This window comes from Puma concolor, chromosome F2 (genome assembly GCF_028749965.1).
Source record: "Puma concolor isolate L17-30 chromosome F2, mPumCon1.1.hap2, whole genome shotgun sequence".
NCBI classification, from domain to species: domain Eukaryota; kingdom Metazoa; phylum Chordata; class Mammalia; order Carnivora; family Felidae; genus Puma; species Puma concolor.
The window spans coordinates 53,782,973-53,810,631 of NC_141684.1; the positions used below are offsets into that span (position 1 = coordinate 53,782,973).

A 27,659-nucleotide genomic window follows, 5' to 3' on the forward strand; every position below is an offset into this window, starting at 1 on the left:
GGATTAAGTAATGAAGAAGTGTGGATAATTGTCAGCAGGCTGCAGTTCTTCAGGGAAGGCATTTGGTCAATAGGAGTTCATGGGTAATTTCTTTGCAAGAAGTTTGAGGAGAGTGCATGATTAGGGCAGAAGCCAAATTGTAATTTTTCTTACTAGAAGAACAGGAGAAGCAAGGTATAGACTGCCCTTTAGCGGTGAAGAGAAAAGGAGAAGATAACATTTTGAAAGTTGTGCAAGGGAACTAGAAATTGAGTGTGAAAGTACACCAGCATGGAAATCTGAGAGAAGAAGAATCAGTTGATGAAAGAATTTTTCAGAGAAGCTTGAGAGAGGGTAGGAATCATAATACAGAAGGAAGTACTCACCTTAGAAAGTAGGAAATACTTGTCTTTATCTGAGGCAGGAGGGCAGGAGGTCAAGGCGGGTGCTCTTAAATTGAGAAATAGATGGGACAAGAGTCAAGGATTCAAGTCTGATGACCTCTTTCCTCTGTTTAAGCTGGAAATTAGCATTAAGTATCCCACAGTAGTTATTTGAACACATTCTTAGCATACCTGATTTTTTTTTTTTTTTATTGTCACTGCCTTAGAAAAAGTACTCATTTGATGATGAAAAACACTCAGGTTTGATAAAGGAAAATTTTTCCTTCTGCAGATGGAATTTGGAGTTGTATACAGTTGCCTGGAGGATAAGATGTATACCGGCAGGAAAGGAAAGGGAGCCTTTTGTAATGGTCAAAAACTACAGGTTTCACAACAAGAAGGTAGGTTTATCCTCTGATTTTTGATGTGATTGATATTACATACGTGTGCTTTGAATTTTTTGAGTTAACATGTAGAGTTCACTCAGTTAACAGATTCATAAATTGTGTATACTTTCCTATTACTTCTTAATTTCCACTGCAGTTTTGAATGTGGTAGTAGAAGCAAGGATCTCGAGTATAGTCCAGAAACACCCCTTCAGCCCCAGCAGCTTGCTAAGTGCTGGGATAGGAAGATAAATAAGAAGGGCTCCCCGCCGCCATGGAGTTCACGGCTCATTGTTTCAGCCACTGCATCTCAAATTCTTTGTCAAAGTCCTCTGATCTGATGCCACTGGGGCCGGTTGTCAGACCATAAACGTGGGAGAATAAAAGTCTGTTACAGTTGGGAATCATTAAAAATGACATGACACATACACATTTTTCATGACCTTGATGACTGGCGTTTTGTCTTTTATGTGACGGCTCATTGAGGTGGGAGTGTCCCCTTTTTTCCATAAACCGTGTCCAGCACTTCCCTGGTGGTTCTTTCAGGTGCAGCAAGAACTTAGACGCTTCAGAATCCCCCTCCACCTGCGTAATCTTTCTCCTCAGACACTTAATTTGAGAGCAGATTTTTAGTTCATTTAGTTCGCTTTTAGTTCAGTTTAGTTTATTGAACTCGAAGACCCCAAAGATTGGAAGATGCGTCCTGATTTTTCAAGATGTTAACGTGAAAGAAGTGCATCTTAGAATCAAAGTAATATAGTTTTTAATTAGCTTATGTGGTATTAGAGGAAACAAAAGTAAACACATTCGGAACAAGCTGGTAAGCGTCCGTCTCCACTGGTGGGAGCAGATGACGCGTAGGGTACACGAGGGAGCCTGTTAGCCAAGAGGGTTGCGTGTGTCATGAGCTTCAGTCATGTTGTTTCAAAGAGGGCACAGATAGCATTGGATAAGCTGTCAGGTTAGTAAATGGAGGTCAGCCACCACTTAACTTTCGTTTTATTTCAAATCTATATTTAAATTTCCCCAAGTTTTACTTTTTAAATATTTAAGGTATTTGCTTGTTTCCCACGAAACATACCATGCATGCAAGCAAATTGGTTATATTCTACACTTTGGGGGGATGATCTAAGAAGCAGATTCTTTTGATGATTATAAAACAACCACTTTGAGGATAATAAATTTATCAGAATTTTAAATACTTCAAGGCTTAGAAATTTGATACAACCAGGAAGAGGGATAAAAATGTCCTATTTTGTTCTAAATTATAAGTATCACATTTTTTATCAGAATTCTTATTAAACTCTAGTGATTATTTAAAACATTCTCTTTCAGATATTACCAAATCACTCTTGGTGACAGAGTTTGGCTCTTCTAGAACACCAGAGACTGTAAGAATTATTCTTTCTAATCTGGAAAGGCTTTTGTGTGTTCCCATTCATGGGTAAGCTCTTTTCATTTATTCCCTGAAGTTCCAGAGAATTTAACATCTTAAAGAATGAATTTTCCTTAAACTTTTTTTTTTTTTTTTAACATTTATTCATTTTGGGGAGAGAGAGAAAGCGTGCGTGCGTGCGAGCAAGTGGGGGTGGGGCAGAGAGAGGGATACACAGAATCCGAAGCAGGCTCGAGGCTCTGAGCTGTCAGCACAGAGCCCGACTTGGGGCTCAAACTCATGAACTGTGAGATCATGACCTGAACCAAAGTCAGGCGCTTAACCTACTGAGCCACCCAGGCACTTCGAATTTTCTTTTAGAAGTTAAATTTTTTTATTAATAGGCTTGGGGTCAGTACCATAATTCTAATTTTGTAATGTAACTAAAAAACCTTTTTATTTGAGAACAATTTCATATGTGACAAAATTTGCTGAAATAATTAAAAAAAAATCCCTTTACTCAGATTCACCTGTTGTTAACATTTTACCCTATTTGCTTTATTTTTTCATTCCTTCTGTGTGTGTGTGTGTGTGTGTGTGTGTGCGCGCACGCGCGCATGCATACATGCAGTTTTTTCCCCCAAACTAATTTAGGGTCAATTACTTACATCATGACTCTTTATCCCTAAATACTTCAGTTTATTTCTTGAGATTGATGAGAGATATTTTCTTCTATGATCACAGTACAATTACTGACTTTATAAATTTATTTTTTATCTGATGTACCATCTGTATTTAATTTTGTCACTTGATATAATGTCCTTTGTAGCCCTTTTTTTTTTTTTTTTTTTAAACGAATGTAAGATTCAGTCTGGGGTCAGGCATTACATTTAGTTATTATGTCTGGTTAGCCACCTTTAATCTGGAGTGTTTCCGCAACCTAAGAAATTACCCATTTCCTCTCAGTTTTCAAATTATTTGCATGAATGGATACAAGGTAGACTCTTATAATTTATTTCTGGTTTCTCTGTATCGATGGTTGTCTTCCCTTGTCACTTCTTATTTTTTATATTTGTGCTTTGTTTTTGTAAATCTTGATTAAAGTACTTACGTGGCTTGTCTTTTTTTTTTTTTTTTAATGTTTATTTTTGAGAGAGAGAGAGAGAGAGAGAGAGCAATCGCAAGTGCGTAAGCGAGGGAGGGGCAGAGAGAGAGGGAGACACAGAATCCGAAGTAAGCTCCAGGCTCTGAGCTGTCAGCATAGAGCCTGATGCGGGGCTCGAACCCACGAACAGCGAGATCATGACCTGAGCCAAAGTCAGACGCTTAACCGATTGAGCCACCCAGGCGCCCCTCTTTTTGTTTTTGTTTTTGTTTTGTTTTTTTTTTGTTTTATCAAAGAACCAGGATTATGATTTATTAATCTGATCTATAGTTTTTCTCCTCTCTGCCTTATTATTTTCATCCTTGTGCCTTTCTTGGTTCCTTTTTAAGTAGAGAGTTTGCTTTTATTCTTTCACTTTTATTAATATAAATATCTAGGCTATGAATTTCTGTCTTACCTCTGTGTTAAATGGTTCCGTAGATTCTGATACATAGGGTTTTCATTCTAATTATTTTCATAAAATCAGTAATTTGTTTGTATTTCCTCTTTCACTTAAGAGTTCTATTCTTAAATTTCTACAAAGAAAGTTTCTTTAAATTTCATTTTTTAATTTTAGTAGTTTTGTTACATTGTAACAAATCTGCTATGGAACTTACTAATGTTTTGTTTGTGCATTCTATAATTAATGTTTGTTACAGTTCCATATGCACTGAGTTAAAGTATATGCTCCATTATCAGGGTATAATGTTTGATATATAGCCTAAGGATTGACCTTATTGTGTTTATTTTTCTACTTCACCTGTCTCATACTGAGTGATATGTTAAATTCTTCTGTTATTAGTGTGTTTCTCAGTATTTCTCCTTGGAAATCATAAAGTTTTTTTTTTAATGTTTATTGATTTATTTTGAGAGAACATAAGCAGAGGAGGGTGAGAGGGAGGGAGGGAGGGAGGGAGGGAGAGAATAGAGAGAATAGAGGGAGGGAGAGAAGCAGGCTCCACACTCAGGGGGAGTCCGATGCAGGGCTCTGTCTCACGACCATGAGATGACCTGAGCTGAAATCAGGAGTTGGACATGTAACCCACTGAGCCACCCAGGCACTCCTACAACTCTTAGAGCTTTTATCTTATATAAGGTGGAAGCAGTATTATTTGATGCCTATACATAACTGTTACACCTTCTTGTATCATTTTAACTTTACTTACAGTATCCTTTGTTTTGTTTCATCCTTTTGGACTTAGTCTACTTTGACATCAAAAATGAAAACTCTGCCTCCTAACTACTATTGCCATTTGCTTGGTACATGTTGGTCCACTTTTATTTGTAGCCCTTTTGAATCATTGTTTCAAGTGTGTCTCTTGAATACAGCCTGGAATGGAGTTTTGTTTTATAATGAATTTAATTTTTTTTCTTTTAACAAAACGGGCCTGTTCAAATGTTAATATGACAGTTTAGTCTCAATTCTACCCTTTAGTCTTAGTTTTTTGTTGGACTTAACAAAAGGACTGCTACAGGCGTCTTATAAAGTTTTCCCGGTCACCTTAAGATTGTATGAAGCTCATCCTTTATGGGTTCCTTGGGAAGGGCACATGTGCATAAAGTTCCATGAGTTCTGGCACGTTCCAAACTCTTCTTCTGTGGCTTTGAAACTTGAACAGCTTGGCTGGATGTAATATCCTTAAGAAACAAAGTATGGACTAAATTTCTTGAAAATGCTATTTTACTGTTGCCTTGCTTTGTATGTTGCTTTTGAGAAATCTGATGCCATTCTAATTTTTTTGGCTTTTTAATTCATGTTTTACTTGGAGGCTCTTTTTGTTTTGTTTTGCTTTTTTGTTTTTTAATCTTTCTAATTGTACAATGATCTTGGAATTGCTCATTCTGGCAGTTTTCTCCTTTAACATGTACACTCATGTCTTTTTTTATTCAGGAAAATCTTTGAATTATAGTTTTAAAAATTTTTTATATTTATTTATTATTGAGAGAAAGAGAGACACAGAGCGTGAGCAGGGGAGGGTTAAAGAGAGGGGGGAGACACAGAATCCGAAGTAGGCCCCAGGCCCTGAGCTGTCAGCACAGAGCCTGTCGCGGGGCTCGAACTCACAAACTGTGAGATCATGCCCTGAGCCGAAGTCGGTCGCCCAACCGACTGAGCCACCCAGGCACCCCTGAATTATAGTTTTAAATACTAATTCAGTTCTCATTTTCATTTTCTGTTCTGTTTTCATTTCTTCAGGACACTAGTAGTAATGTTCAATCTGCTTTGTGTCATCTTTTTCAACGACTTTCTCTCTGACCCTTTTTACTTCTTTCCTTTATTGCTTTTCCTCATTGCCCTTCATTAGGTTTTTATTGGCATCTGTTCTCCTAAGGGTACCTTGTAATCTACTTTTCATTCATGATACGATTTTGTCTCCCCCCTCCCCCATCTTCTTTTCTGAGGTTTATGCATCTTTTATTTCTTCCTTTTCCCACCCCATTTCTACAGCAGTTTTTTTGAATTTCTGATTTAACTCCCTCCCCCACCCCCGTATTTACAAACATTTGTTTGAGGGTATTTAATTCAGGTTGGATTGATTTCATTTTCAGTTTTTTTCAGTCTCATTGTGGACTTTTTGGGGGAGACTTTATCAGGCAAAAAAAACAAAAACAAAAACAAAAACAAAACACTTTCATTAGCAAATGTCTGATATTTTATAGTAGTTCTGTATGGATGTGGTCTCCTTTTTTTCTATTTCTGTTCATTTTGTGATCAGTGTTCCTGCTTTCAGAACTTTTTATTCCCAGTTCTGCCCTTCTGTGCAGTTTCTTTTATGATAATCTATTAAGTTGTGGTGGGGATTGGGGGTTGGCCTATGTTTCACTTTTATTTCTGTAGGATCCTTAATTTTTCACTAATTCTTTTCCTTCACTTCCTAGTCTAAAAGGGGTGGCACTTTTCTTAAAATTTTTCTTGAGCTATAATTGACATATAACATTCCTTTCTTTTCTTTTTTTTTTTTTTTTTGAGAGAGAGAGAGAGACAGCACGAGTGGGGGAGGGGCGGAGAGAGAGGGAGACACAGAATCAGAAGCAGGCCCCAGGCTCTGAGCTGTCAGCACAGAACCGGACGGAGGGCTGCCACCCATGAACCAGGACATCATGACCTGAGCCGAGGAAGTCAGATGCTAAACTGACTGAACCACTCAGGCACCCCAGACATATAACATTATTTTAATTTCAGGTATACAGTATAATGATTTCATATTTGGATATATTGTGAAATGATCACCACAATAAGTCTAGTGAATATCTATCATCACATAATAGAGTTTTTTTCTTCTTGTAGTGAGCACTTTTAAGATCTACTTTCTTAGCAACTTTGAAATATGGGATACAGAATTATTTTTTTTACATTTAATAACTTGTTTTATTATTTTATTTTTTTAAATTTACATCCAAATTAGTTAGCATATAGTGCAACAATGATTTCAGGAGTAGATTCCTTAATGCACCTTACCCAGTTAGCCCATCCCCCCTCCCACAACCCCTCCAGCAACCCTCAGTTTGTTCTCTGCATTTAAGAGTCTCTCATGTTTTGTTCCCCTCCCTGTCTTTTTATTATTTTTGTTTCCCTTCCCTTATGTTCATCTGTTTTGTCTCTTAAAGTCCTCATATGAGTGAAGTCATATGATTTTTGTCTTTGACTAATTTTGCTTATTATGATACCCTCCAGCTCCATCCATGTAGTTGCAAATGGCAAGATTTCATTCTTTTTGATTGCCGAGTGATATTCCATTGTATATATATACACCACTTCTTTATCCATTCATCCATCGATGGACATTTGGGCTCTTTCCATACTTTGGCTATTGTTGATAGTGCTGCTATAAACATGGGGGTGCATGTGTCTCTTCAAAACAGCACACCTGTATCCCTTGGATAAATGCCTAGTAGTGAAATTAATTGCTGGGTCATAGGGTAGTTCTACTTTTAATTTTTTAAGGAACCTCCATACTGTTTTCCAGAGTGGCTGCACCAGCTTGCATTCCCACCAGCAATGCAAAAGAGAACCTCTTTCTCCACATCCTCACCAACATCTGTTGTTGCCTGAGTTGTTAATGTGAGCCATTCTGACAGGTGTGAGGTGGTATCTCATTGTGGTTTTGATTTGTATTTCCTTGTTGATGAGTGATGTTGAGCATTTTTTCATGCGTCGGTTGGCCATCTGGATGTCTTCTTTGGAGAAGTGTCTATTCATGTCCCCTGAACATTTCTTCACTGGATTATTTGTTTTTTGGGTGTTGAGTTTGATAAGTTCTTTATAGATTTTAGATACTAACCCTTTATCTGACATGTCATTTGCAAATATCTTCTCCCATTCTGTTGGTTGCCCTTTAGTTTTGCTGTTTGTTTCCTTCGCTGTGCAGAAGCTTTTTATCTTGATGAGGTCCCAGTACTTCATTTTTGCTTTTGTTTCCCTTGCTTCTGGAGATGTGTTAAGTAAGAAGTTGCTGTAGCCAAGATCAAAGAAGTTTTTGCCTGCTTTCCTTGAGGATTTTGATGGCTTCCTGTTTTACATTGAGGTCTTTCATCCATTTTGAGTTTATTTTTGTGTATGGTGTAAGAAAGTGGTCCAGGTTTAGTCTTCTGCATGTTGCTGTCCAGTTTCCCAGCACCACTTGCTGAAGAGACTGTCTTTATTCCATTGGATATTCTTTCCTGCTTTGTCAAAGATTAGTTGGCTATATGTTTGTGGGTCCATTTCTGGGTTCTCTATTCTGTTCTATTGATCTGAGTGTCTGTTCTTGTGCCAGTACCATGCTGTCTTGATGATTACAGCTGTGTAGTATAGCTTGAAGTCTGGGATTGTGATGCCTCCTGCTTTGGTTTTCTTTTTCAAGATTGCTTTGGCTATTCGGGGTCCTTTCTGGTTCCATACAAATTTTAGGATTATTTGTTCTAGCTCTGTGAAGAATGCTGGTGTTATTTTGATAGGGATTGCTTTGAATATGTAAATTGCTTTGGGTAGTGTTGACATGTTAACAATATTTGTTCTTCCTATCCAGAAGCATGGAATCTTTTTCCATTTTTTGTGTCTTCTTCAATTTCATAAGCTTTCTATAGTTTTCAGTGTATAGATTACCTCTTTGGTTAGATTTATTCCTAGGTATTTTATGGTTTTTGGTGCAACAGTAAATGGGATCAATTCCTTGATTTCTCTTTCTGTCGCTTCATTGTTGGTGTATAGGATTGCAACCATTTTCTGTGCGTTGATTTTATATCCTGCAACTTTGCTGAATTCATGAATCAGTTCTAGCAGTTTTTTGTGTGGAATCTTTTGGGTTTTCCATATAGAGTATCATGTTGTCTGTGAAGAGTGAAAGTTTGACCTCCTCCTGGCTGATTTGGATGCTTTTTATTTCTTTGTGTTGTCTGATTGCAGAGGCTAAGACTTGTAATACTATGTTGAATAACAGTGGAGAGAGTGGACATCTCTGTCTTTTTCCTGACCTTAGGGGGAAAGCTCTCAGTTTTTCTCCATTGAGGATGATATTAGCATTGGGTCGTTCATATATGGCTTTTATGATCTTGAGGTATGCTCCTTCTATCCCTACCTTCTTGAGGGTTTTTATCAAGAAAGGATGCTGTATTTTGTCAAATGCTTTCTCTGCATCTATTGAGAGTATCATATGGTTCTTGTCCTTTCTTTTATTGATGTGATGGATCACATTGATTGTTTTGCGGATATTGAACCAGCCCTGCATCCCAGGTATAAATCCCGCTGGGTCGTGGTGAATAATGTTTTTAATGTATTGTTGGATCCAGTTGGCTAATAATATCTTGTTGAGGGTTTTTGCATCCATTTCGTCAGGGAAATTGGTCTATAGTTCTCCTTTTTAGTGGGGTTTCTGGTTTTGGGATCAAGGTAATGCTGGCTTCATAGAAAGAGTTTGGAAGTTTTCCTTCCATTTCTATTTTTTTGGAACACCTTCAAGAGAATAGGTGTTAACTCTTCCTTAAATGTTTGGTAGAATTTCCCTGAAAGCCATCTGGCCCTGGACTCTTGTTTTTTGGCAGATTTTTGATTGCTAATTTGATTTCCTTACTGGTTATGGGTCTGTTCAAATTTTCTATTTCTTCCTGTTTCAGTTTTGGTAGTGTATTTGTTTCTAGGAATTTGTCCATTTCTTCCAGATTGCCCATTTTATTGGCATATAATTGCTCATAATATTCTCTTATTATTTTTATTTCTGCTGTGTTGGCTGTGCTCTCTCCTCTTTCATTCTTGATTTTATTTATTTGGGTCCTTTCCTTTTTCTTCTTGATCAAACTGGCTAGTGGTTTATCAATTTTGTTAATTCTTTCAGAGAACCAGCTTTTGGTTTCATTGATCTGGTTTTTGGTTTTTTTTTTGGTTTTGATAGCATTAATTTCTGCTCTAATCTTTATTATTTCCTGTCTTCTGCTGTTTTTGGGTTTTATTTGCTGTTCTTTTTCCAGCTCCTTAAGGCATAAGGTTACGTTGTATATCTGTGATCTTTCTTCCTTCTTTAGGGAGGCCTAGATTGCTATATACTTTCCTCTTATGATCCCCTTTGCTGCATCCCAGAGGTTTTGGGTTGTGGTGTTTATCATTTTCATTGGCTTCCATATACTTTTTAATTTCCTCTTTAACTTCTTGGTTGGCCCATTCATTCTTTAGTAGGATGTTCTTGAGTCTCCAAGTATTTATCTTTCCAAATTTTTTCTTGTGGTTGATTTTGAGTTTCATAGCATTGTGGTCCGAAAATATGCACGGTATGATCTCAATCTTTTTGTACTTACTTAGGGCTGATTTGTGTCCCTATATGTGGTCTATTTTGGAGAACGTTCCATGTGCACTGGAGAAGACTGTTATATTCTGCTGCTTTATGATGAACTGTTCTGAATATATCTGTTAAGTCCATCTGGTCCAGTGTGTCATTCAAAGCCATTGTTTCCTTGTTGATTTTTTGATTAGATGATCTGTCCGTTGTTGTAAGTGGGGTGTTGAAGTCTCCTACTATTATGGTATTACTATCGATGAGTCTCTTTATGTTTGTGATTGATTTATATATTTGGGTGCTCCCACATTTGGCACATAAATGTTTACAATTGTTAGGTCTTCTTGGTGGATAGACCCCTTGATTATGATATAATGCCCTTCTGCATCTCTTGATACAGTCTTTAAAGTCTAATTGTCTAATATAAGTATGGCTACTCTGACTTTCTTGTGTTGAGAATTAGCATGATAGCTGGTTCTCCATCCCCTTATTTTCAATCTGAAGGTGTCTTTAGGTCTAAAGTGAGTCTCTTATAAACAGCATATAGATGGATCTTGTTTTCTTATCCATTCTGTTACCCTATGTCTTTTGATTGGAGCATTGAGTCCATTGACGTTTAGAGTGAGTACTGAAAGATATGAATTGATTGCCATTATGATGCTTGTAGAGTTGGAGTTTCTGGTGGTGGTCTCTGGTCCTTTATAATCTTTGTTGCTTTTGGTATTTATTTATATATATATATTTTTTCATCTTTTCTCCCTTCAGAGAGTCCCCCTTAAAATTTCTTGCAGGGCTGGTTTAGTGGTCACAAACTCCTTTAATTTTTGTTTGGGAAACTTTTTATCTTTTCTTCTATTTTGAATGAAAGTCTTGCTGGATAAAGAATTCTTGGCTGCATATTTTTCTGTTTCAGCACACTGAATATGGGATACAGAATTATTAACTATAGTTACCATGTAATATATTATATCCCCATGAATTATTTTATAACTGGAAATTTAAACCTTTGGACCCCCTTTATCCATCTTGTTCACCCTCAACCCCTGGCACCCACCAATCTGTTTTCTGTATCTAAGCTTGGTTGTTGTTTTGTTTTGTTTTAATGTTTATTTTAGAAGGAGAGAGAGCACGCGCACGCAAGCACAGGGGAGGGGCAGAGAGAGGGAGACACAGAATCTGAAGCTGGCTCTAGGCTCTGAGCTTTCAGCACAGAGCCTGATGCCGGGTTTGAACTCAAGAACTGCAAGATCATGCCCTGAGCCGAAGCCAGATGCTTAACCAACTGAGCTACCCAAATGCTCCATATTTTGTTTTGTTTTTACATTGCACATATACACGGAATAACCAGTCTTATTGGACTCTCCCCAAGAAGTACAGCTTCCTTGAAGCTGTGCGGTTAGGTTCTACTTTTTTTCTAGTGCCTTCTCTGTAAAGAGAAGTCTTTACATACATAATCTTGCAGGACTATGAATTACCAAATTCTTACCTGTTTTCAGAATTTTTGTATTTGTTGTCTCACTTTTTCTTTCTTAGGGTAGTTAGCTTCCCTGGGGCTGCCAGGTTAGGGTCTGCATATTTTCCAGTTCCTTCCATAGTAGGGCTATGAATTACCAAATCCTTATATGTGTTCAACATATTTGTATTTGTTGTCTCACTTCCTGTTTAAGGTAGTTTTGTCTGTGTTCCTTCTGGGTCCTCTCTTCCCTTCTTGTGACAGTCTTTTCTGCCTCCTCTCCCCAACTTAGCAGCTACAAGCTTTCGATGCTCTGTTAGGATTTTGTTTGTTTGTTTGTTTGTTTTTCCCTTTACTTACAGGTAGTTTGAAAATTTGTGTTTTCTGGATCCTAGAACTGCTGAAGGAATTGATCCTGTGGGTTTTATTTGTCCTTGTTGATTTTTATTTTGCTTTTTGTGGAAAGATAATATGGGGTTTTAAAATCAGAATGCCAGGAGCACCTGAGTGGCTCAGTTGGTTGAGTGTCTGACTTCAGCTCAGGTCATGATCCCACAGTTTGTGGGTTTGAACCTCGCAGCAGGCTCGTTGCTGTCAGTGCGGAGTCCATTTTGGATCCTCTGTTCCCTGCCCCCCCCCCCGCCCCCGTCTCTGCCCCTCCCCTGCTCATGCTCTCTCTGTCAAAAATAAATAATAAACATTAAGAAATAGAAATCAGGATGCCACTATTATTCCCCAAACCGGAGTACTTCTTTAATGGAAGTTTTGTAAATGAAGAAATTCAAAGCAAATATTACAGTTATATACATTTGTCCTTAAAAGAGAAGCTAGAGTTTTGAGATTCCTAAATTTAATGTAGTTAATGTCTATGTTAAGTACCATTTCTCTGACCTTTATTGTAGTTGTTATCATGAAAAAAAAGACTTAATAATAACCACAGATTTTTGTATTTTATTTCACTATCAATTGTTTGTACCTTTTTCCTTCTGAAAATATCATTCTGAGAACTGACCAAAGAACATCTGAAAATGCAGACTTATTTGTAGGTGAGTTGACTAAGGTTCAGAGAGATGTGAGATAAGGTAGATGGGGTATAAGGTAGATGGAGATGTGACTAGAACCCTGACTTCCAGACCATTTCTCTTTCTTCAACATTAGACTTTTCTTTTTAGGAGTCAAGACATTCCATGTATAGTTTGGCCATTGTACAAAGTATAATTCTAGGCTGTAAATCTGTGATCTATATAGTAATAAAATAGAAGAGAAGAGTTTGTCAAGAAGGTATAGGACCAGGGCGCCTGGGTGGCTCAGTCGGTTAAGCGTCCAACTTCAGCTCAGGTCATGATCTCACAGTCCATGAGTTCGAGCCCCACGTCGGGCTCTGTGCTGATAGCTCAGAGCCTGGAGCCTGTTTCAGATTCTGTGTCTGCCTTGCTCTCTGACCCTTCCCCATTCATGCTCTCTTTCTGTCTCAAAAATAAATGTTAAAAAAGAAAAAAGAAGGTATAGGACCTAGGGGTGCCTGGCTGGCTCAGTCTGTAGAGCATGTGATTCTTGATCTTGGGGTTGCGAGTTCAAGCCCCATGTTGGACATGGAGCCTACTTAGAAAAAAAAGCTATAAAACCTCCCAGAATGATGTCCTTGAGGGAAGAGCAGTAGGATTTTAAAAAAGCTTGCAGCTACGATGTGCTGTTTTAAAGCAAGGACTTTAACTGTGGGAAAATAAAATGGTTATGTTATTCATAAAGGAGCTGCAAGCACTCTACAACTTTAACCTTTTATGTTTCCATTGAAGTCAAAAGTAAACAGTGTGACCTTTTAGTTTTGGATTTTCTTAAAATTATAAAGAAATATGCCAGGAAAATATTACCAAGGAGAAATGCTAATTTATTGATTTTTTTTCTGTGATCTTTTGTATTTTGCTGATTCTTGAGTTTTTCAATGTGAATTCAGAAGGGTTACACACACACACACACACACACACACACACACACACACACACACAAAACTAAAGGGAGTCATAATTTGAGTGCATGCCTTAAACAAGTAGGAACAGTCTAATAGGTTCCTAATTAGGAAATGACATTTATGAGGCAAAGTTAAATCCTTATGGGTCTGTTTCCTTTAATTTTGGGAGACTTACTTAGGTGAAATGCACTGTTTGTTTACTGCTGTGTTTTCTGGCATCATGGTTTAGGGAATAATTTCTTCTTAAATATAGTCTATGAGGTCCTTTTATATGCTCGGCACTCTCCCAGGTGCTTTACATCAGTTTATTATGACTATTAAAACAGTGGTTCAAAATAAGTTGGTATCCCCATTTTGATGACAAGAAGAGTAAAACATGAAAAGGAAACTTTTTCAAGATTATAGTTTTAAGCAGTGGCACAAACTCAAATCTCTAAGAAGAACTATCTTCAGTATCACAATTCTATAGAAGCATCAGACTAAGATAGGATTCAGAACACATTTGTACAATGTAGACCATAGCCTTAATTATTTGGTAATTGAGTACTCTCTGGTAATATTTGTCTGGAAAAGAATGTTCTTTCTGACTATAAGACTCCTTGCCTGAGAGCCCATTGTATTTATTAGAAATGGACAGAAGCATTACCAGTATGTATTGCTATTGTTCTTCCAGCCTACAATTCTATCTGAATAGAATACCAAGGGGTTATTCATGAAAGATCTTGGTATTTGCTTTCTAGGACATGAGCTATGGACCATCACATGTACCGTGGGACAAGGGAGAAAATATGCCATTCTTCATATAAACTAACAAAAGCGACTAAAGTTAATTTGGTTTTATGTATTTGGAAAGCAAACATCCGTTTAACATTTGTTACTAGTTCTTTCTTAAATTTGATATACAGTAAGACAAAGGCAGTAAAACCTTTGACATCAAATTTTAATCATTTTTAAATTGCTTTGGTACAAAGGATGTACTGAGGTACAATGTTATTTTTTTCATATTTTAGATACAAAATAAATACATTAGTCATAAATTCCTGTTTCTTTTTAAAATTTTTGTGTTTTTTTAATTGAAGTATAAACGTATGGTAATAGATTAGCTTCAGGTGTACAACATAATGATTCATCAATTCTGTATCTTAGTGCTCACCATGGTAAGTGTAGTCACCATTTGTCACCAAACAATGTACAAAATTATTGATTTTGTTCCCTATGCTGTACTTTTCATTTCCGTGAGTTATTTCATAACTGTAAACCTGTTTTCTTAATCCCTTTTATCTATTTCAGCCATCCCTCCACCCACCTCCCCTCTGGCAACCATTATTTTATTCTCTATATCTAAGAATCTATTTTTGTTCATTTGTTTTGTTTTTTAGATTCCACATATATTGAAATCATATGGTATTTGTCTTTCTCTAGCTTATTTTGCTTTGTGTAATACCTTCTAGGTCCATGCATATTATCACAAATGTCAAGTCTCATTCTTTTTTATGGCTGAATAATATTCCATTATGTCTGTCTATTCTATTTCCCATCTTCTTTATCCATTCACCTGTTGAAAGACCCTTGGGTTGCATCTGTATCTTGGCTATTGTAAATAATGCTGCAGTAAACATAAGGGTACATACATCTTTTTGAATTAGCGTTTTCATTTTCTTTAGGTAGTGCATCCAGTAGTGCAGTTGCTGGGTTGTATGCTATTTCTATTTTAATTTTTTTGAGGACCTCCCATACTGTTTTCCACAGTAGCTGTGCCAATTTAAATGCACGAGAGTTCCTTTTATGTGAATGCTGCAGCTAGGACTCCTAGTAGCATGTTCAAGAAAAGTGGTCTTGTTCCTGTGCTCAGAAGAAAAGCTTTCTCAGGGGTGCCTGGATGGCTTAGTCAGTTAAGCATCCAAATTTGGCTCAGGTTAGGATCTCACGGCTTGTGGATTCAAGCCCTGTGTCGGGCTCTGTGCTGACAGCTTGGATCCTGGAGCCTGCTTTAGATTCTATGTCTCCCTCTCTCTCTCTGCCCCTCCTCTGCTCATGCTCTGTCTTCCTCTCTCTCTCAAAAATAAACATTAAATTTTTTAAGAAGAAAAGCAGGGCATCAGTATTTCACCACAGTATGATGTTATCTGTAGGCTTTTCATATATGGCCTTTATTATGTTGAGGTATGTTCCCTGTAAACCGATTTCGCTGAAGATTTTTAACATGAACAGATGTTGAAAATTGTCACGTGCTTTTTCTGCATCTGTTGGGATGATCATGTGATTTTTATCTTTCATTTTGTGGATGTGCTGTATCACATTGATTGATTTGCAAATATTAAACCATCTTTGCATCCTTGGAATGAATCCCACTTGGTCATGGTGAATGATCATTTTAATGTATTGTTGAATGTGGTTTGCTAATATATTGAGGATTTTTGCATGTTCATCAGCGATAATCGCCTATAGTGTTCTTCTTTTATAATGTCTTTGTCTAGTTTTGGTATCAGAGTAATGCTGGCCTCACAGAATGAATTTGGGAGCTTTCCTCCTTCTGTTCTTTAGACTACTTTGAGAAGAATATGTATTGTGTGTGTGTGTGTGTATTTTCTTTTAGTATTGACTCTTCTTTAAATATTTGGTACAATTCACCTGTGACTGCATCTGGTTCTAGACTTTTGTTTGTTGGGAGTTTGATTACTGATTCAATTTCGTTGCTAGTTACTGGTGTGTTCAAATTTTCTATTTCTTCCTCATTTAGGTATGGAAGTTTATAGGTTTCTAAGAATTTATTCATCTAGGTCGCCCAGTTTGTTGGCATATGATTTTTCATAATATTCTTATAATCTGTTGTATTTCTGTGCTATAAGTTGTTTATCCACCTTCATTTCTGATTGAGTCCTTTGTTTTTGTTGATGAATCTGGCTAAAGGTTTATCGGTTTTGCCTTTGTGGAAAACCAGTTTGGTGTCATTGAACTTTTCCATGGTTATTTTTAGTCTCTGTTTTATTTCTGCTCTAGTCTTAATATTTCCTTCTATTAGCTTTGGGCCATATTCTTTGTCTAGATTTCTTAATTTAAGGGTTTGTAAGGTGTTTGAGATTTTTGTTTCTTGAGTTAGACCTGTATTGCTATAAATTTCCCTCTTAAAATTCATTTTTGCTGCATCCCAAAGATTTTGTACAGTTGTATTTCTCATTTATCTCCATGTATTTTTACTTCCTCTTTGATTTCTTGGTTGACCTATTGATTATTTAGTAGCATATTGTTTAGTCTCTGTGTATTTGTATTCTTTGCAGGTTTTTTCTTGTAATTGATTTCTAGTTTCATACTGTTGTAGCCAGAAAAGATGCTTGATAGTATTTCAATCTTGAATTTATAGACATTTGTTTTATGGTCTAACATGTCCTGGAGAATGTTCTATGTGCACTTGAAAACAACGTGTATTCTGTTTTCAGATGAAATGTTTCGTATATATGTTAGGTCCACTGGTCCAATGTGCCATTCAGGATACTGTTTCCCATTAACTTTCTGTCTGGATGGCATATACATTGATGTAAGTGTTGTGTTAAAGGCCCCTACCATTATTGTATTACTGTCAAATTCTCCGTTTAGGTCTGTTAGTAATTGCTTTATATATTTGGATGTTCCAATGATGGGTGCATAGATATTTACAATTATTAACCCTGTTTTTAAATTTTTCCCTTTATCATTATATGATGCCCTTCTTTGTCTTTTGTTACAGTCTTTGTTTTAAAGTCTGTTTTGTGGGATATAAATATTGCTGCTCAGGCTTTTTTTCCACTTCTGTTTGCATGGAACCTTTTTCCATTCTTTAAGTGGTCTAAAGTGAGCCTCTTACAGGTGGCAAAAGGATAGGTCTTTTTTTTTTTTTTTTTAATCTGTTCATTTACCTTGTATCTTTTGATTGTAACATTTAGTCCTTTTATATTAAAAGTAACTATCCATAGGTATCTACTTATTGCCGTTTTTTGTGCCTTATTTTCTGGTTCTTCAATATTCTTCTCTTGCTCTCTCTTGTGGTTTGATGGCCTTTAGTATTATGCTTGGATTCGTTCCTCTTTTTTTGTGTTTTCCTATTTATTATAGGTTTTTGATTTGTGGTTGCCATTAGATTCCTATATAAAATCTTATGGGTGTAGCAGTTTATATAAAGTTGATGATTGCTTAAGTTTAAACATATTCTAAAAGCACTAAATATTTACTTCCCCACCCTTGTTTTATGAATGTCATATATATATATGATATATATATGAATATTTTTTTTTAAAGTTTATTCATTCATTTTGAGAGAGAGAGAGAGAGAGCAAGAGCATGAGCAGGGGAGGGGCAGAGAGAGAGAGAGAGAATCTTAAGCAGGCCCTACACTCTCAGTGTAGAGCCCAGTGTGGGGCTCGAACTCCCGAACCGTGAGGTCATGGCCTGAGCTGAAATCAAGTCAGACACTTAACTGACTGAGCCACCCACGCACCCCACGAATGTCATATTTTATGTCATTTTATGTGTATCCCTTGACTCATTTTGTATATTTTACTACTTTCATGTGTTTTTTTTACCTCCATACTGGTTTTATAAGTGATTTACCTGCCTTTATTATATGTTTGCATTTATCTGTGAAATTTTTTCTTTCATAATTTTCTTATTATTATGGCCTTTTCTTTCCAGTCAGGATTCCCTTCAACATTTTGTGTAAGTCAAGTTTGGTGGTGATAAACTCCTTTAACTTCTGTTTGTCTAGGAAACTCTTTATCTCTCCTGTTCCAAACAGTTCTGTTGCTGGGTAGAATATTCTGGTTACAGATACTTTCCTGTAAGCACTTTGACTGTATCATGACACTACCTTCTGGCCTGCAAGTTTCTGCCAAAAAGTCAGCCAGTAGCCTTATGGAGTTCCCCTTGTATGCAACTGTTTTTTGCTCTTGCTTTTAAAATTCTTTTAATAATTAACATGGCAAGGGGCACCTAGTTGGCTCAGTCAGTTGAGTGTCTGACTTCCGCTCAGGTCATGATCTCCCAGCTCGTGAGTTCGAGCCCCGCATCAGCCTCTGTGCTGACAGCTCAGAGCCTAGAGCCTGTTTCAGATTCTGGGTCTCCCTCTCTGCCCCTCCCTCACTCATTCTCCCTCTCTCCCTCTCTCAAAAATAAATAAACTTTAAAAAAAATTTAAAAAATAACATGGCAAAAATGATGTAGGGAGGTGTGGACTTCCTTGGGTTCATCTTGTTGGAGGGTCTCTGCTTCCTGTATATGGATGTCTGTTTCTTTCAGGTTATGGAAGTTTTCAGCTGTAATTTATTCAAATAAGTTTTCTGCCCCTTCTTGCTTCTCCTTCAGAGAACTAATGTTATTATGCCTGATGAAATCGTTGAGGGAAATGAAATGCTTTCCATTTCCCTGTCTTCCAGATCACCAGTCTGTTCTTGTGCATCCTCCATTGTGTCGTTGATTCCCTCTAGCATGGATTGAGTTCTTCATCTCTGATTGGTCGTTTTTATATTTTTTCTCTGTCAAAGATCTCAGGGATCTTCTACTTTTTTTTTCTCCCAAGTCCAGTGAGTATCTTTATGGCCATTACTTTGTATTCTTTATCAGGCATATTGTTTATCTCCATTTCATTTAGCCTTTTTGCTGTGATTTTTTTTTTCCTTGTCCTTTCATTTGGAACATAGACAAAATGAGGAGACGGGACTAACTCTCTGTGTTTATTTCTGTGTATGAGGAAGGTCTGTTTCCTGCTCTTGAGAGAAGTGGCCTTGCGAAGGGAAGTTTGTGGTGCCATGTAGCACAATGCCCCTTGGTCACCAGAACCAGGCACTCCTGGGATATCTTCTCTGGGGGCTGTGCACACCCTACTGTTGTGGCTGAGTCACGTTTGCCTTTAGTCCAGTTGGCTGCAATAACCTATTGTGTGTGCTGTGGGCACACCGTGCTGGGTTTGGTCACTGCATGCTTGTATGTGGGAGGTGTCTGCACCTACTCTGCCCTAGCTGTGGGCAGAACACTCTCTCTGTGGGGCTCCCTGAGAGGCTTTCTTCGGAAGGGGTGAGCAGCCATACTAGATGTCTATACCCAGTCTTGTCTGCTGTAGCTGTAGGCTCACCAGGTGCAGGGCACCCTTCCTGGGTGGTCAGCTAAAAGGTTTGGCTGCTGGAACTGTGGGTGTGCTGGTGTATGGGGTTATCTACCCCTCTATCCAAGGGAGAGTCACTTGGTCCCTGCCCAGGCTGCTTGCAGGATGTGGTGGGGCAGGAGCTGCATTTGGGGAATGCCTGTCGAGTTGTGGGAGGAATTGTATGGGGTGGGTCTGCAGGTGAATGTGGGGGTGGGGCAGGTGGTTCTAGCAAAATAGAAGGAGAATGTACAAGTTCGCACATGTATCTGGCTATTTAAGCTGGGGGAGATGAAGGGAAGTGGTGCCTGCCTTCACTTTTGTTCTTGGAGAAGTTTCCTGAAGATGTGTCATTGCACCACATGTTTTGTGATAGTAAATAAATCTATCTTTCCACATATACCACAGGCACTTTTCAAGCTACTGCTTCTATGCTGTGTCTAGGCTGCGATATTTATTATGGGTTACTTATTTTGGGTTGTTTTAGGGTAGAGACTGTTTCCTGTTGTCCTCCAGCTCTTCCAGAACTAAGCCTGCTCATTTTAAAAGTACCTGGGGTTAAACCCCACTGATTTTAAAAACTTGTGAAGTTAAGCCCCACTCATCTTCAGGGCCAAATGTTACAGGGACTTGTCTTCCCGGTGTGTTTCCACAATGCCTAGGGTACATGGCACAGAGCCTGATCATCTCACTTCTCCATGCTTGTGGTGACCTTCCTGTTTGTGGTGACCTTCCCGTTTGTGGTTAGTCTCACCAGAGGGCTTTGGTTCCCAACTGCATGTCTGCCCCTTTTACCCTTTTGGTCTGGTCTCTCTATGATTAAGCTCTGTTCTGCCAGACTCTGGGTCCTTGTTCAGTTCGTTGCACAAATGTAGCTGTTGGCTTGGTGTGTCTGTAGGGAAGGTTGAGCTCAGGATCCTCCTAGTGTGCCATCTTCCAGCTCTCCCCCAACTCCTGTTATTTCCTTTTCTGTGAACAGATAGCATTGCCTTATATTCAGAAATTTAAACAATTACAAAAGGAATTTGAGGAAAAACCATTTGAAAATTACTTGCAGACATGATGAACCCTTTTTCTTAAACATTTCAGTGTGTGTTCCTTTAATAAGGGGGATACTCCCTAACATAACTACAGTTATAAAAATCAGGAAATTAATGGCGATATATTACCTAATATAGTGGCCTTACGCAAATTTTGAAAAATAGATCCAAGATCCAATCTAGGATCAAACATTGCACTTAATTGTCATTTCTCATCAATTGTCTTTAATCTGGAACTATTGCTTAGTCTTTGTCTTTTATGATCTTGCTATTTTTGAAGAATGTAGGCCAGTTATTTTGTAGTATGTCCCTTGATTTGGGTTTGTCTGGCTTTCTCAAGATGAAAGTTACATAGGGACATCTGGGTGGCTCAGTTGATCGTCTGACTTTGGCTCAGGTCATGATCTCATAGTTTGTGGGTTCAGGCCCTGCATTGGGCTTTGTGCTGACACTCTCTGCTCCTTCCCCACTTGTGCGCTCTCTCTCTCTCTCTCAAGAATAAATATTTAAAAAAAATTTTTTTTGAGAAAACAAAAGATTAGAGTTACATTTTTGTCAGGAATGCCAGACAAGCAATGTTGTCTCTCAGTGCATCATAGGAAGAGGTACTTGATACCTTTTGTCCCATTGGTGATAATAAATTATATCACTTGATAGTGGTAGACCATTATAAAGAAGGTTTCCCATTATAAATGCAGGCATATCACAGAGATATTGCAGGTTTGGTCCTAGACCATAGCAAAAAGGCCAGTCAGATGAATTTCTTGTTTTTTTCCGGTGCATATAAATTATGTGTTTATTTTACCATGGTATATTAAGTGTACAACAGCATTATGTCTAAAAAGGCAGTGTGCATACCTTAATACTTTATTGCTAAAAAATGCTAATCATCTGAGCTCATCATAATCACTGATCACCATAACAAATGATGAAACAAATCATGAAATAATTTTTTTTTAACATTCTCCATATTCACTCAAATTCTCTCAATCAACCCTTAAACTAAAGGAGGAACCTGTTTGAAAGTTTTTTATTCAATCTTATTTTTAAATGTTATTTGGTAGGATCCGAGGTGTTGGAACAGCAGCTATTAATATGTGCCTTGTGGCAACTGGCGTTGCAGATGCATATTATGAAATGGGAATTCACTGCTGGGATATGGCAGGAGCTGGCATCATTGTTACCGAAGCTGGTGGAGTGCTAATGGACGTGACAGGTAAAATGATGGGACGCTGAAGCATTTTTCTCTCTGTTGGACCTTCCTTTAGTTACAGCTTTTTTCTTTTAATGTTTAACATATACTATACTTCACCTGTTGAAGGCAAAACAAAAACAAGCCATGTGATTTTCTGCCAAATCAGGATATCAAATTTTGACAGGCAAGGAGGATAAAAAGCTAATTGTGATGTGGGACTAATAATGATAGATGGCTAAGCCTTTTTAAAGGTACCAGGAACTCTTGAGAAGCTATTAGAAAAGTAGAGAAGGTCACTGAATCTGAGGATTGTACCAAGAGCTCTTTGAATGGTGATCATGGTGGTAGTTGACAGTGAACTGTCTCCACCATCACTTTGTGCCTTGGGCCTAGAGATGCTGACTGCTTGCTTTGAACTGATGAAGTTTTTTACAGTGAACAGTGAACCAGGCCCAGAAGTATTCACCAGTGATCTGGGAGAAAGGCAACGAAGAAGGGAATGGAAGAAGAGTGGTATGAAATGCTTTGGAGGCAAATTTCATGAACATAGGTTCCCAAACATTAAAGAGGTAGTGAGAGTAATAAAAAGAATTGAAAAAGAACACACAAAAGAAGGAATAGATGAAACTAATATTACACTGATGTTAACTGGAATTTAAATAAAGACTAAAAACTATAAAGATAACATTTTTCAAACTGTATGACAGACACCACAACCCCCTCAAAAAAAACCTGGTACTTATTAAAGTACTCTTAAAACTCATTTATGCATCGCCAGAGCTTAAACATTATGGTTCTGCGATAGAGTAAAGGAAACTGAAAGTATTAAAATACTATGATTGACCATAGTACATATTGCTGTACTAGTTTTACAGGAATTCTTGTAGGAGATATAACCATTTTCCATATTTGGTTTGATTTTAGGTGAGCCATTTGACTTGATGTCACGAAGAATAATTGCTGCAAATAGTAAAACATTAGCAGAAAGGATAGCCAAAGAAATTCAAGTAGTACCGTTTCAAAGAGATGATGAAGATTAACTGCAACAGCCTCGCGTATTCAGTCACGGTTCCATCGCCCCTGTATTTGCTGACACACTGATGATGTTATAAAATTTAGGACGTTTATTTCAGATGTATAATATGATTGGCTTAAGTTGTCTTTGATATCCAGATTAAAAAATTGCAGTTTGTTGTATATTTTACTAAGACTAGGTATGCGAGAATACATGAAATGTTGCATTGTTTTAACAAACTTTGCTTGTGAGAGTGCACTTTGGGAAAGATCTACAGGTAGTTGATAAGACAAAGTATCATTGACTGAAATAGCAGTTTAGAGTTTCTAAGTATATATGAGCCTCTGAAATTCTGACTGTGTACATAAGCATTCTTAACTACAAAGTTAACTTTTTGGAAAAAATTTTCTTTAGTTCCCAAAGCCATATTTAATTAAATTTGTAAGAATTAATGGGTCCTTCCTAGACCAAGGTTTTTTTTCTTTGCAGAGAACCTTGTTTTATTCATCAGTGTACACGTAGCACCTAGCAGAGTATTTGTTAAATATGGGCAGTCTAAAAATAAGCATTCAAAAGATATTTTGAAGGTAGCAATTCCTAGTTATACATAAAGCAATGAGCTCACCCTTTATTTTTACTTCAGGTGTTAAAGATGATCTCATCCTTTTCATATTTTACGGTATCATTCCTTTTAACTCTTCACATTGCCATATCATTTCAATTCCTGTACCATCAGGTATCCTTTCTACTTGTGGGCATTTCTGCAGTTAATGTTTTCCAAGACACTACAGTATTTGTTTGGAATCTTTTAAAGTCCCAATGTTTAAAAAAAAAAAGTTTCAAAACATTATCAGGCATCTAATTTAAATTCTATAGTTAGAGTATAAAATTGTACTAAATTCAGGGGCTCCTGGGTGACTCAGTTGGTTAAGTGTCTGACCTCGGCTCAGGTCGTGATCTCACGGTTCGTGGGTTCGAGCCCCGCAGCGGGCTCTGTGCTGACAGCTCAGAGCCTAGAGCCTGCTACAGATTCTGTGTCTCCCTCATGCACTCTCTCAAAAACAACCAAACATTTAAAAAAACTGTACTAAATTCAATATTAATGTTTGAAAGTTGTTCCTACTGATCTTGTTGCGCACAGGAGACCTACAATCTGGCAGGTAAACTGTATTATTAATTGGTGTTTTTTTCCCCAAACTCCTTAATTTTGTTGCCACTGGATTCTATTCAGTCTTTAAATATTCCTTACTAGTCTTTGTCTTAGGAAACTCAAAGAAAATTGTTCTGGTTCATAAACATTTTAAATAAGGTCAATTGACTGCTTAGCCTTGTCCTTTGACACTTGAATAGACTATTAATTTTTGTTAGTCTCATGTGAACCTTGTATTTGATAAAAGGAAAAGTACATTTATAAAGTTTAAGGTAGGGGATTATTGTGCACTTCATTATACTAAGATTTGAGTATTGTAATTATTTACTGTTGGTCATGTGCAGTAAAAATATACTGTATTCTGTAGTTAATTTTGCAATTAAATTTATTTAAGATTCATAAAATTTTAAGTATAACTGAACATTGTTAAAGTTTATAGTTTATGTTTGAGATTTGTGTTGAGTTGTGAATGTTGACACTTGCAGTTGTGGCTGAATATATGTTCTTGGGTTTTTTTGTCTACAGTTTTCTCAACTTTTCTAAAAGTCTTTTAGAATAATTTTCCAAAGAGTAGCTTTTTTTCCCCTAAATGCAATTAATTAATTTGTGGTTGAAATTTCTTTAGACATTGAAAAAAAGAGGTTTGACGAGTTATCTGCCAATAGTTTGTAAACCTTCTAGCAGTTCCTTCTAGTATTTACCTTCATCATTTTAAAGGTATATTAAAGGATATTTAAAGGATATATTTAAAGGCTATATTCTGCTATATATTTGACTTTATTCATTATTTAAACTTGCTGTTATGGAAGATGGGGATTTTGTACTTCTAACTCCCCCTTGAGCTACCTTTACATCCTCCTTTTCATCCTCTTATAGTAATTACTAATTTAATATAATCTTTGTTATTAAGTTTATATTCAGTGTTCAAGGACTTTTCACTGATTAACCAACTAGTATGTTATAATTATATCTTCTTACCTGTGTAAATTTTTTTTACACAGGGGAGATTAACACATCGTCTCCAAGATTATAAAACCTCTTTATTAACTGCTTTCTTTTCCTCCTGTAGATACATCTTTTGGGGCCCTTTTCCATCTCTTCCAGTCTGAATTGGTTACTAAGTGTGTTCACAGTAGTCCTCCTGGGGCTTCTCTTTGCTTCTCTTATGTTCAGTCATCTGTGTCCTTGATTTTTTTTTGTGGCAGTCCCTTATTTTGCTGAGCCAATCTTCCAGGGGTTTTCTCTGAAAATGCACTTGAGAGGGAAAGTTTTGAAATCTCACAAGAAAATGTCTATTCCTTCATTGATAGTTTGGCTAGGTCTAGAATGCTAGGTTGAAAACAGTTTTCCCTCAGAATTTGCCTCGCTTTTGTTCAAAATTATTGATGAACAGTCTTTGAATTTGCAATCCATTAACAAGTAGTCCTTTTCTTTTTTTTAAGTACATTTATTTTGAGAGTGTATGAGCAGGGGAGGGGTGGAGAGAGAGAATCCCAATGAGGGGCTCCATCTCACTAATTGTGAGATCATGACCTGAGCTGAAACCAAGAGGCAGGTGCTTAACTGAGCCAACCAGGTGCCCCACAAGTCTTTTTTTTGAAGATCTTAGAAAACTCCAGAAATCAAAAGAAAATCCTGAATTTCCTGGTGATAAGATTTGTCTTTTTTTTTTCTTCCCCCCATCCATTGTGCTAATTATTCACATCCTTTCATTCTGGAAAGTTTAAGTCCTTTACTGTTTGGCTGCTTTAATACTTTCCTCTCTTCCTCATACTCTGTCCTCTTTTTCTGGAATTTCTCATATTTAGGTATTGGACCTCCTATGTTCATTGTCTTCTCTAACTTCTTTGCTTTTGTTTCCAAAGGATTTCCTTATCTTCCAGTCCTTCTATTAGCTTTTTTTTTTTTTTTAATGTTACTCTATCCCTTTATTCCCTACATTGTCCCTTTCAAGTTCCTCTGTTTTCAGGGTTTTTTTTTTTTTTTTGTTATAAAAATATTAAAATTTGTGGGTTGCATGTCAAGCACTGCTGATAGGGAAATCTATAGTCAAATACAAGGCAAGAAAACAGTATAAGGATTGAGTGGAGAAATAAAATTAATTCACAGTCAATGGGATGGAAGATCCTTTTGGATTTTCTAAGTAGACAAAACTTTCTAATTAGTGTTTTTGGTGGTGTTACTAGAGGTAAGGTCAATGTAAAATCAATGTAAGGTAATCCTATGTATAAGCCACACCTAAGATAATATTTAATGAAATACATAATATTTTAAAAACTATCAGCTACCTAGGAATTAGTCTCATTAGACTAATGAAAGATGTGCAAGAGCTCTACACAGAAAAAATTGAGAAATTTCTGAACTCTGAATAGAGTAATAATACACATTGGTTTGAACACTAGTTTTTAGATATTCTTGTTAAATTGATGTAGATTCAGTGAAATCGACCAAAATCCTAATATTTTGGTGAGGACATAAGGTGGGAGGGTTAACAACTTACATGGAAATATAGAGAGCCAAAAATAGCAAAGACCATCTTTTTTTTTTTTTTTAATTTTTTTTTTTCAACGTTTATTTATTTTTTTTGGGACAGAGAGAGACAGAGCATGAACGGGGGAGGGGCAGAGAGAGAGGGAGACACAGAATCGGAAACAGGCTCCAGGCTCTGAGCCATCAGCCCAGAGCCCGACGCGGGGCTCGAACTCACGGACCGCGAGATCGTGACCTGGCTGAAGTCGGACGCTTAACCGACTGCGCCACCCAGGCGCCCCGCAAAGACCATCTTAAAGCATAATAGTGAAGTTAGAAGACTACACCACTAGGTATCAAAACTTGTTACAGAGCTACTGTAATTAGTGATATTAGCACAAGGATAGACAAATAGGAAATGGAATAGTGTTCAGAAATAGACTCAAACACAAACTAGATAGCTCTATGATAATTGTCAATGTAGTACAGGAAGGAAAGGATGATCTTTTCAGTAAGTGTATGGAATCAATATGAGCATCCAAAGGGGGAAAAAGCTTGATCACATCATGCACAAAAATCATAAATATGAAAAATAAAGCTTCTTAGAAGATAGAATATTTTCCTGTCCTTGGTAAGTAATGATTTGGTAAACAGGACACACAACATTAGCCATACAGGAAGATTGATTAATTGGGCCACATTAGGAACTTTTATCATCTAAACATACTAGTAGATTCAGAGGGCAACCTCCAAAGTTTTCAATAATATGTCTGACAGATTCTTTCCAGATTATATAAATAACTCCTACTTATCAATGAAAAAGTGTAATTGGGACTCTGGTACAAGATAGCTATATAGGAAGACCCTGAACTCCCCTCTTCCACATACCATATCTATACCTATATGTAAACCAATTCCTCGTGAAGAACTGAGGGCTGACTAAACAGCTTCTGCACAACAAAAGATAGACCACCTAGAGAATGGCAAGAGAGAGACACGGTAACGAAGGGACCCTAACCCCACCCCCACCCCCCGCCTCCACCCCCAGGCACACACTGAGGTGGGGAGGGATAGTACTGAGGGACTATGAGCAGGTTTTCTGCCGGGGCGGGCAGAAAATAAACAACAATGGTTTAAAAGAGCAACTAGAATAGAACTAGCCCTAGAATCCTGCCAGATACCAGGGTTGCTACTGGAACTCTCCAGGTCAAAGGGGCTGGTGAGCACCATGATTCATCTTCTCCTT

General features: G+C 37.3%; 1 protein-coding gene across 7 annotated transcripts in view; it reads left to right on the forward strand.

Annotated features, from left to right (window-relative positions):
- Positions 1–24,689, forward strand: part of IMPA1 (inositol monophosphatase 1) — a 35,718-nt gene extending 11,029 nt beyond the window's left edge. For all 7 annotated transcript variants that reach the window (XM_025922488.2, XM_086695977.1, XM_025922489.2 and 4 more), the window contains 4 exons: positions 655–763; positions 2,084–2,192; positions 21,649–21,800; positions 22,704–24,689. In XM_025922488.2, the coding sequence (XP_025778273.1) occupies positions 655–763; positions 2,084–2,192; positions 21,649–21,800; positions 22,704–22,819 (486 nt within the window). In that variant the 3' untranslated portion in view covers positions 22,820–24,689. The remainder of the gene's footprint in view (positions 1–654; positions 764–2,083; positions 2,193–21,648; positions 21,801–22,703) is intronic.
- The last annotated feature ends 2,970 nt before the right edge of the window (positions 24,690–27,659 follow it).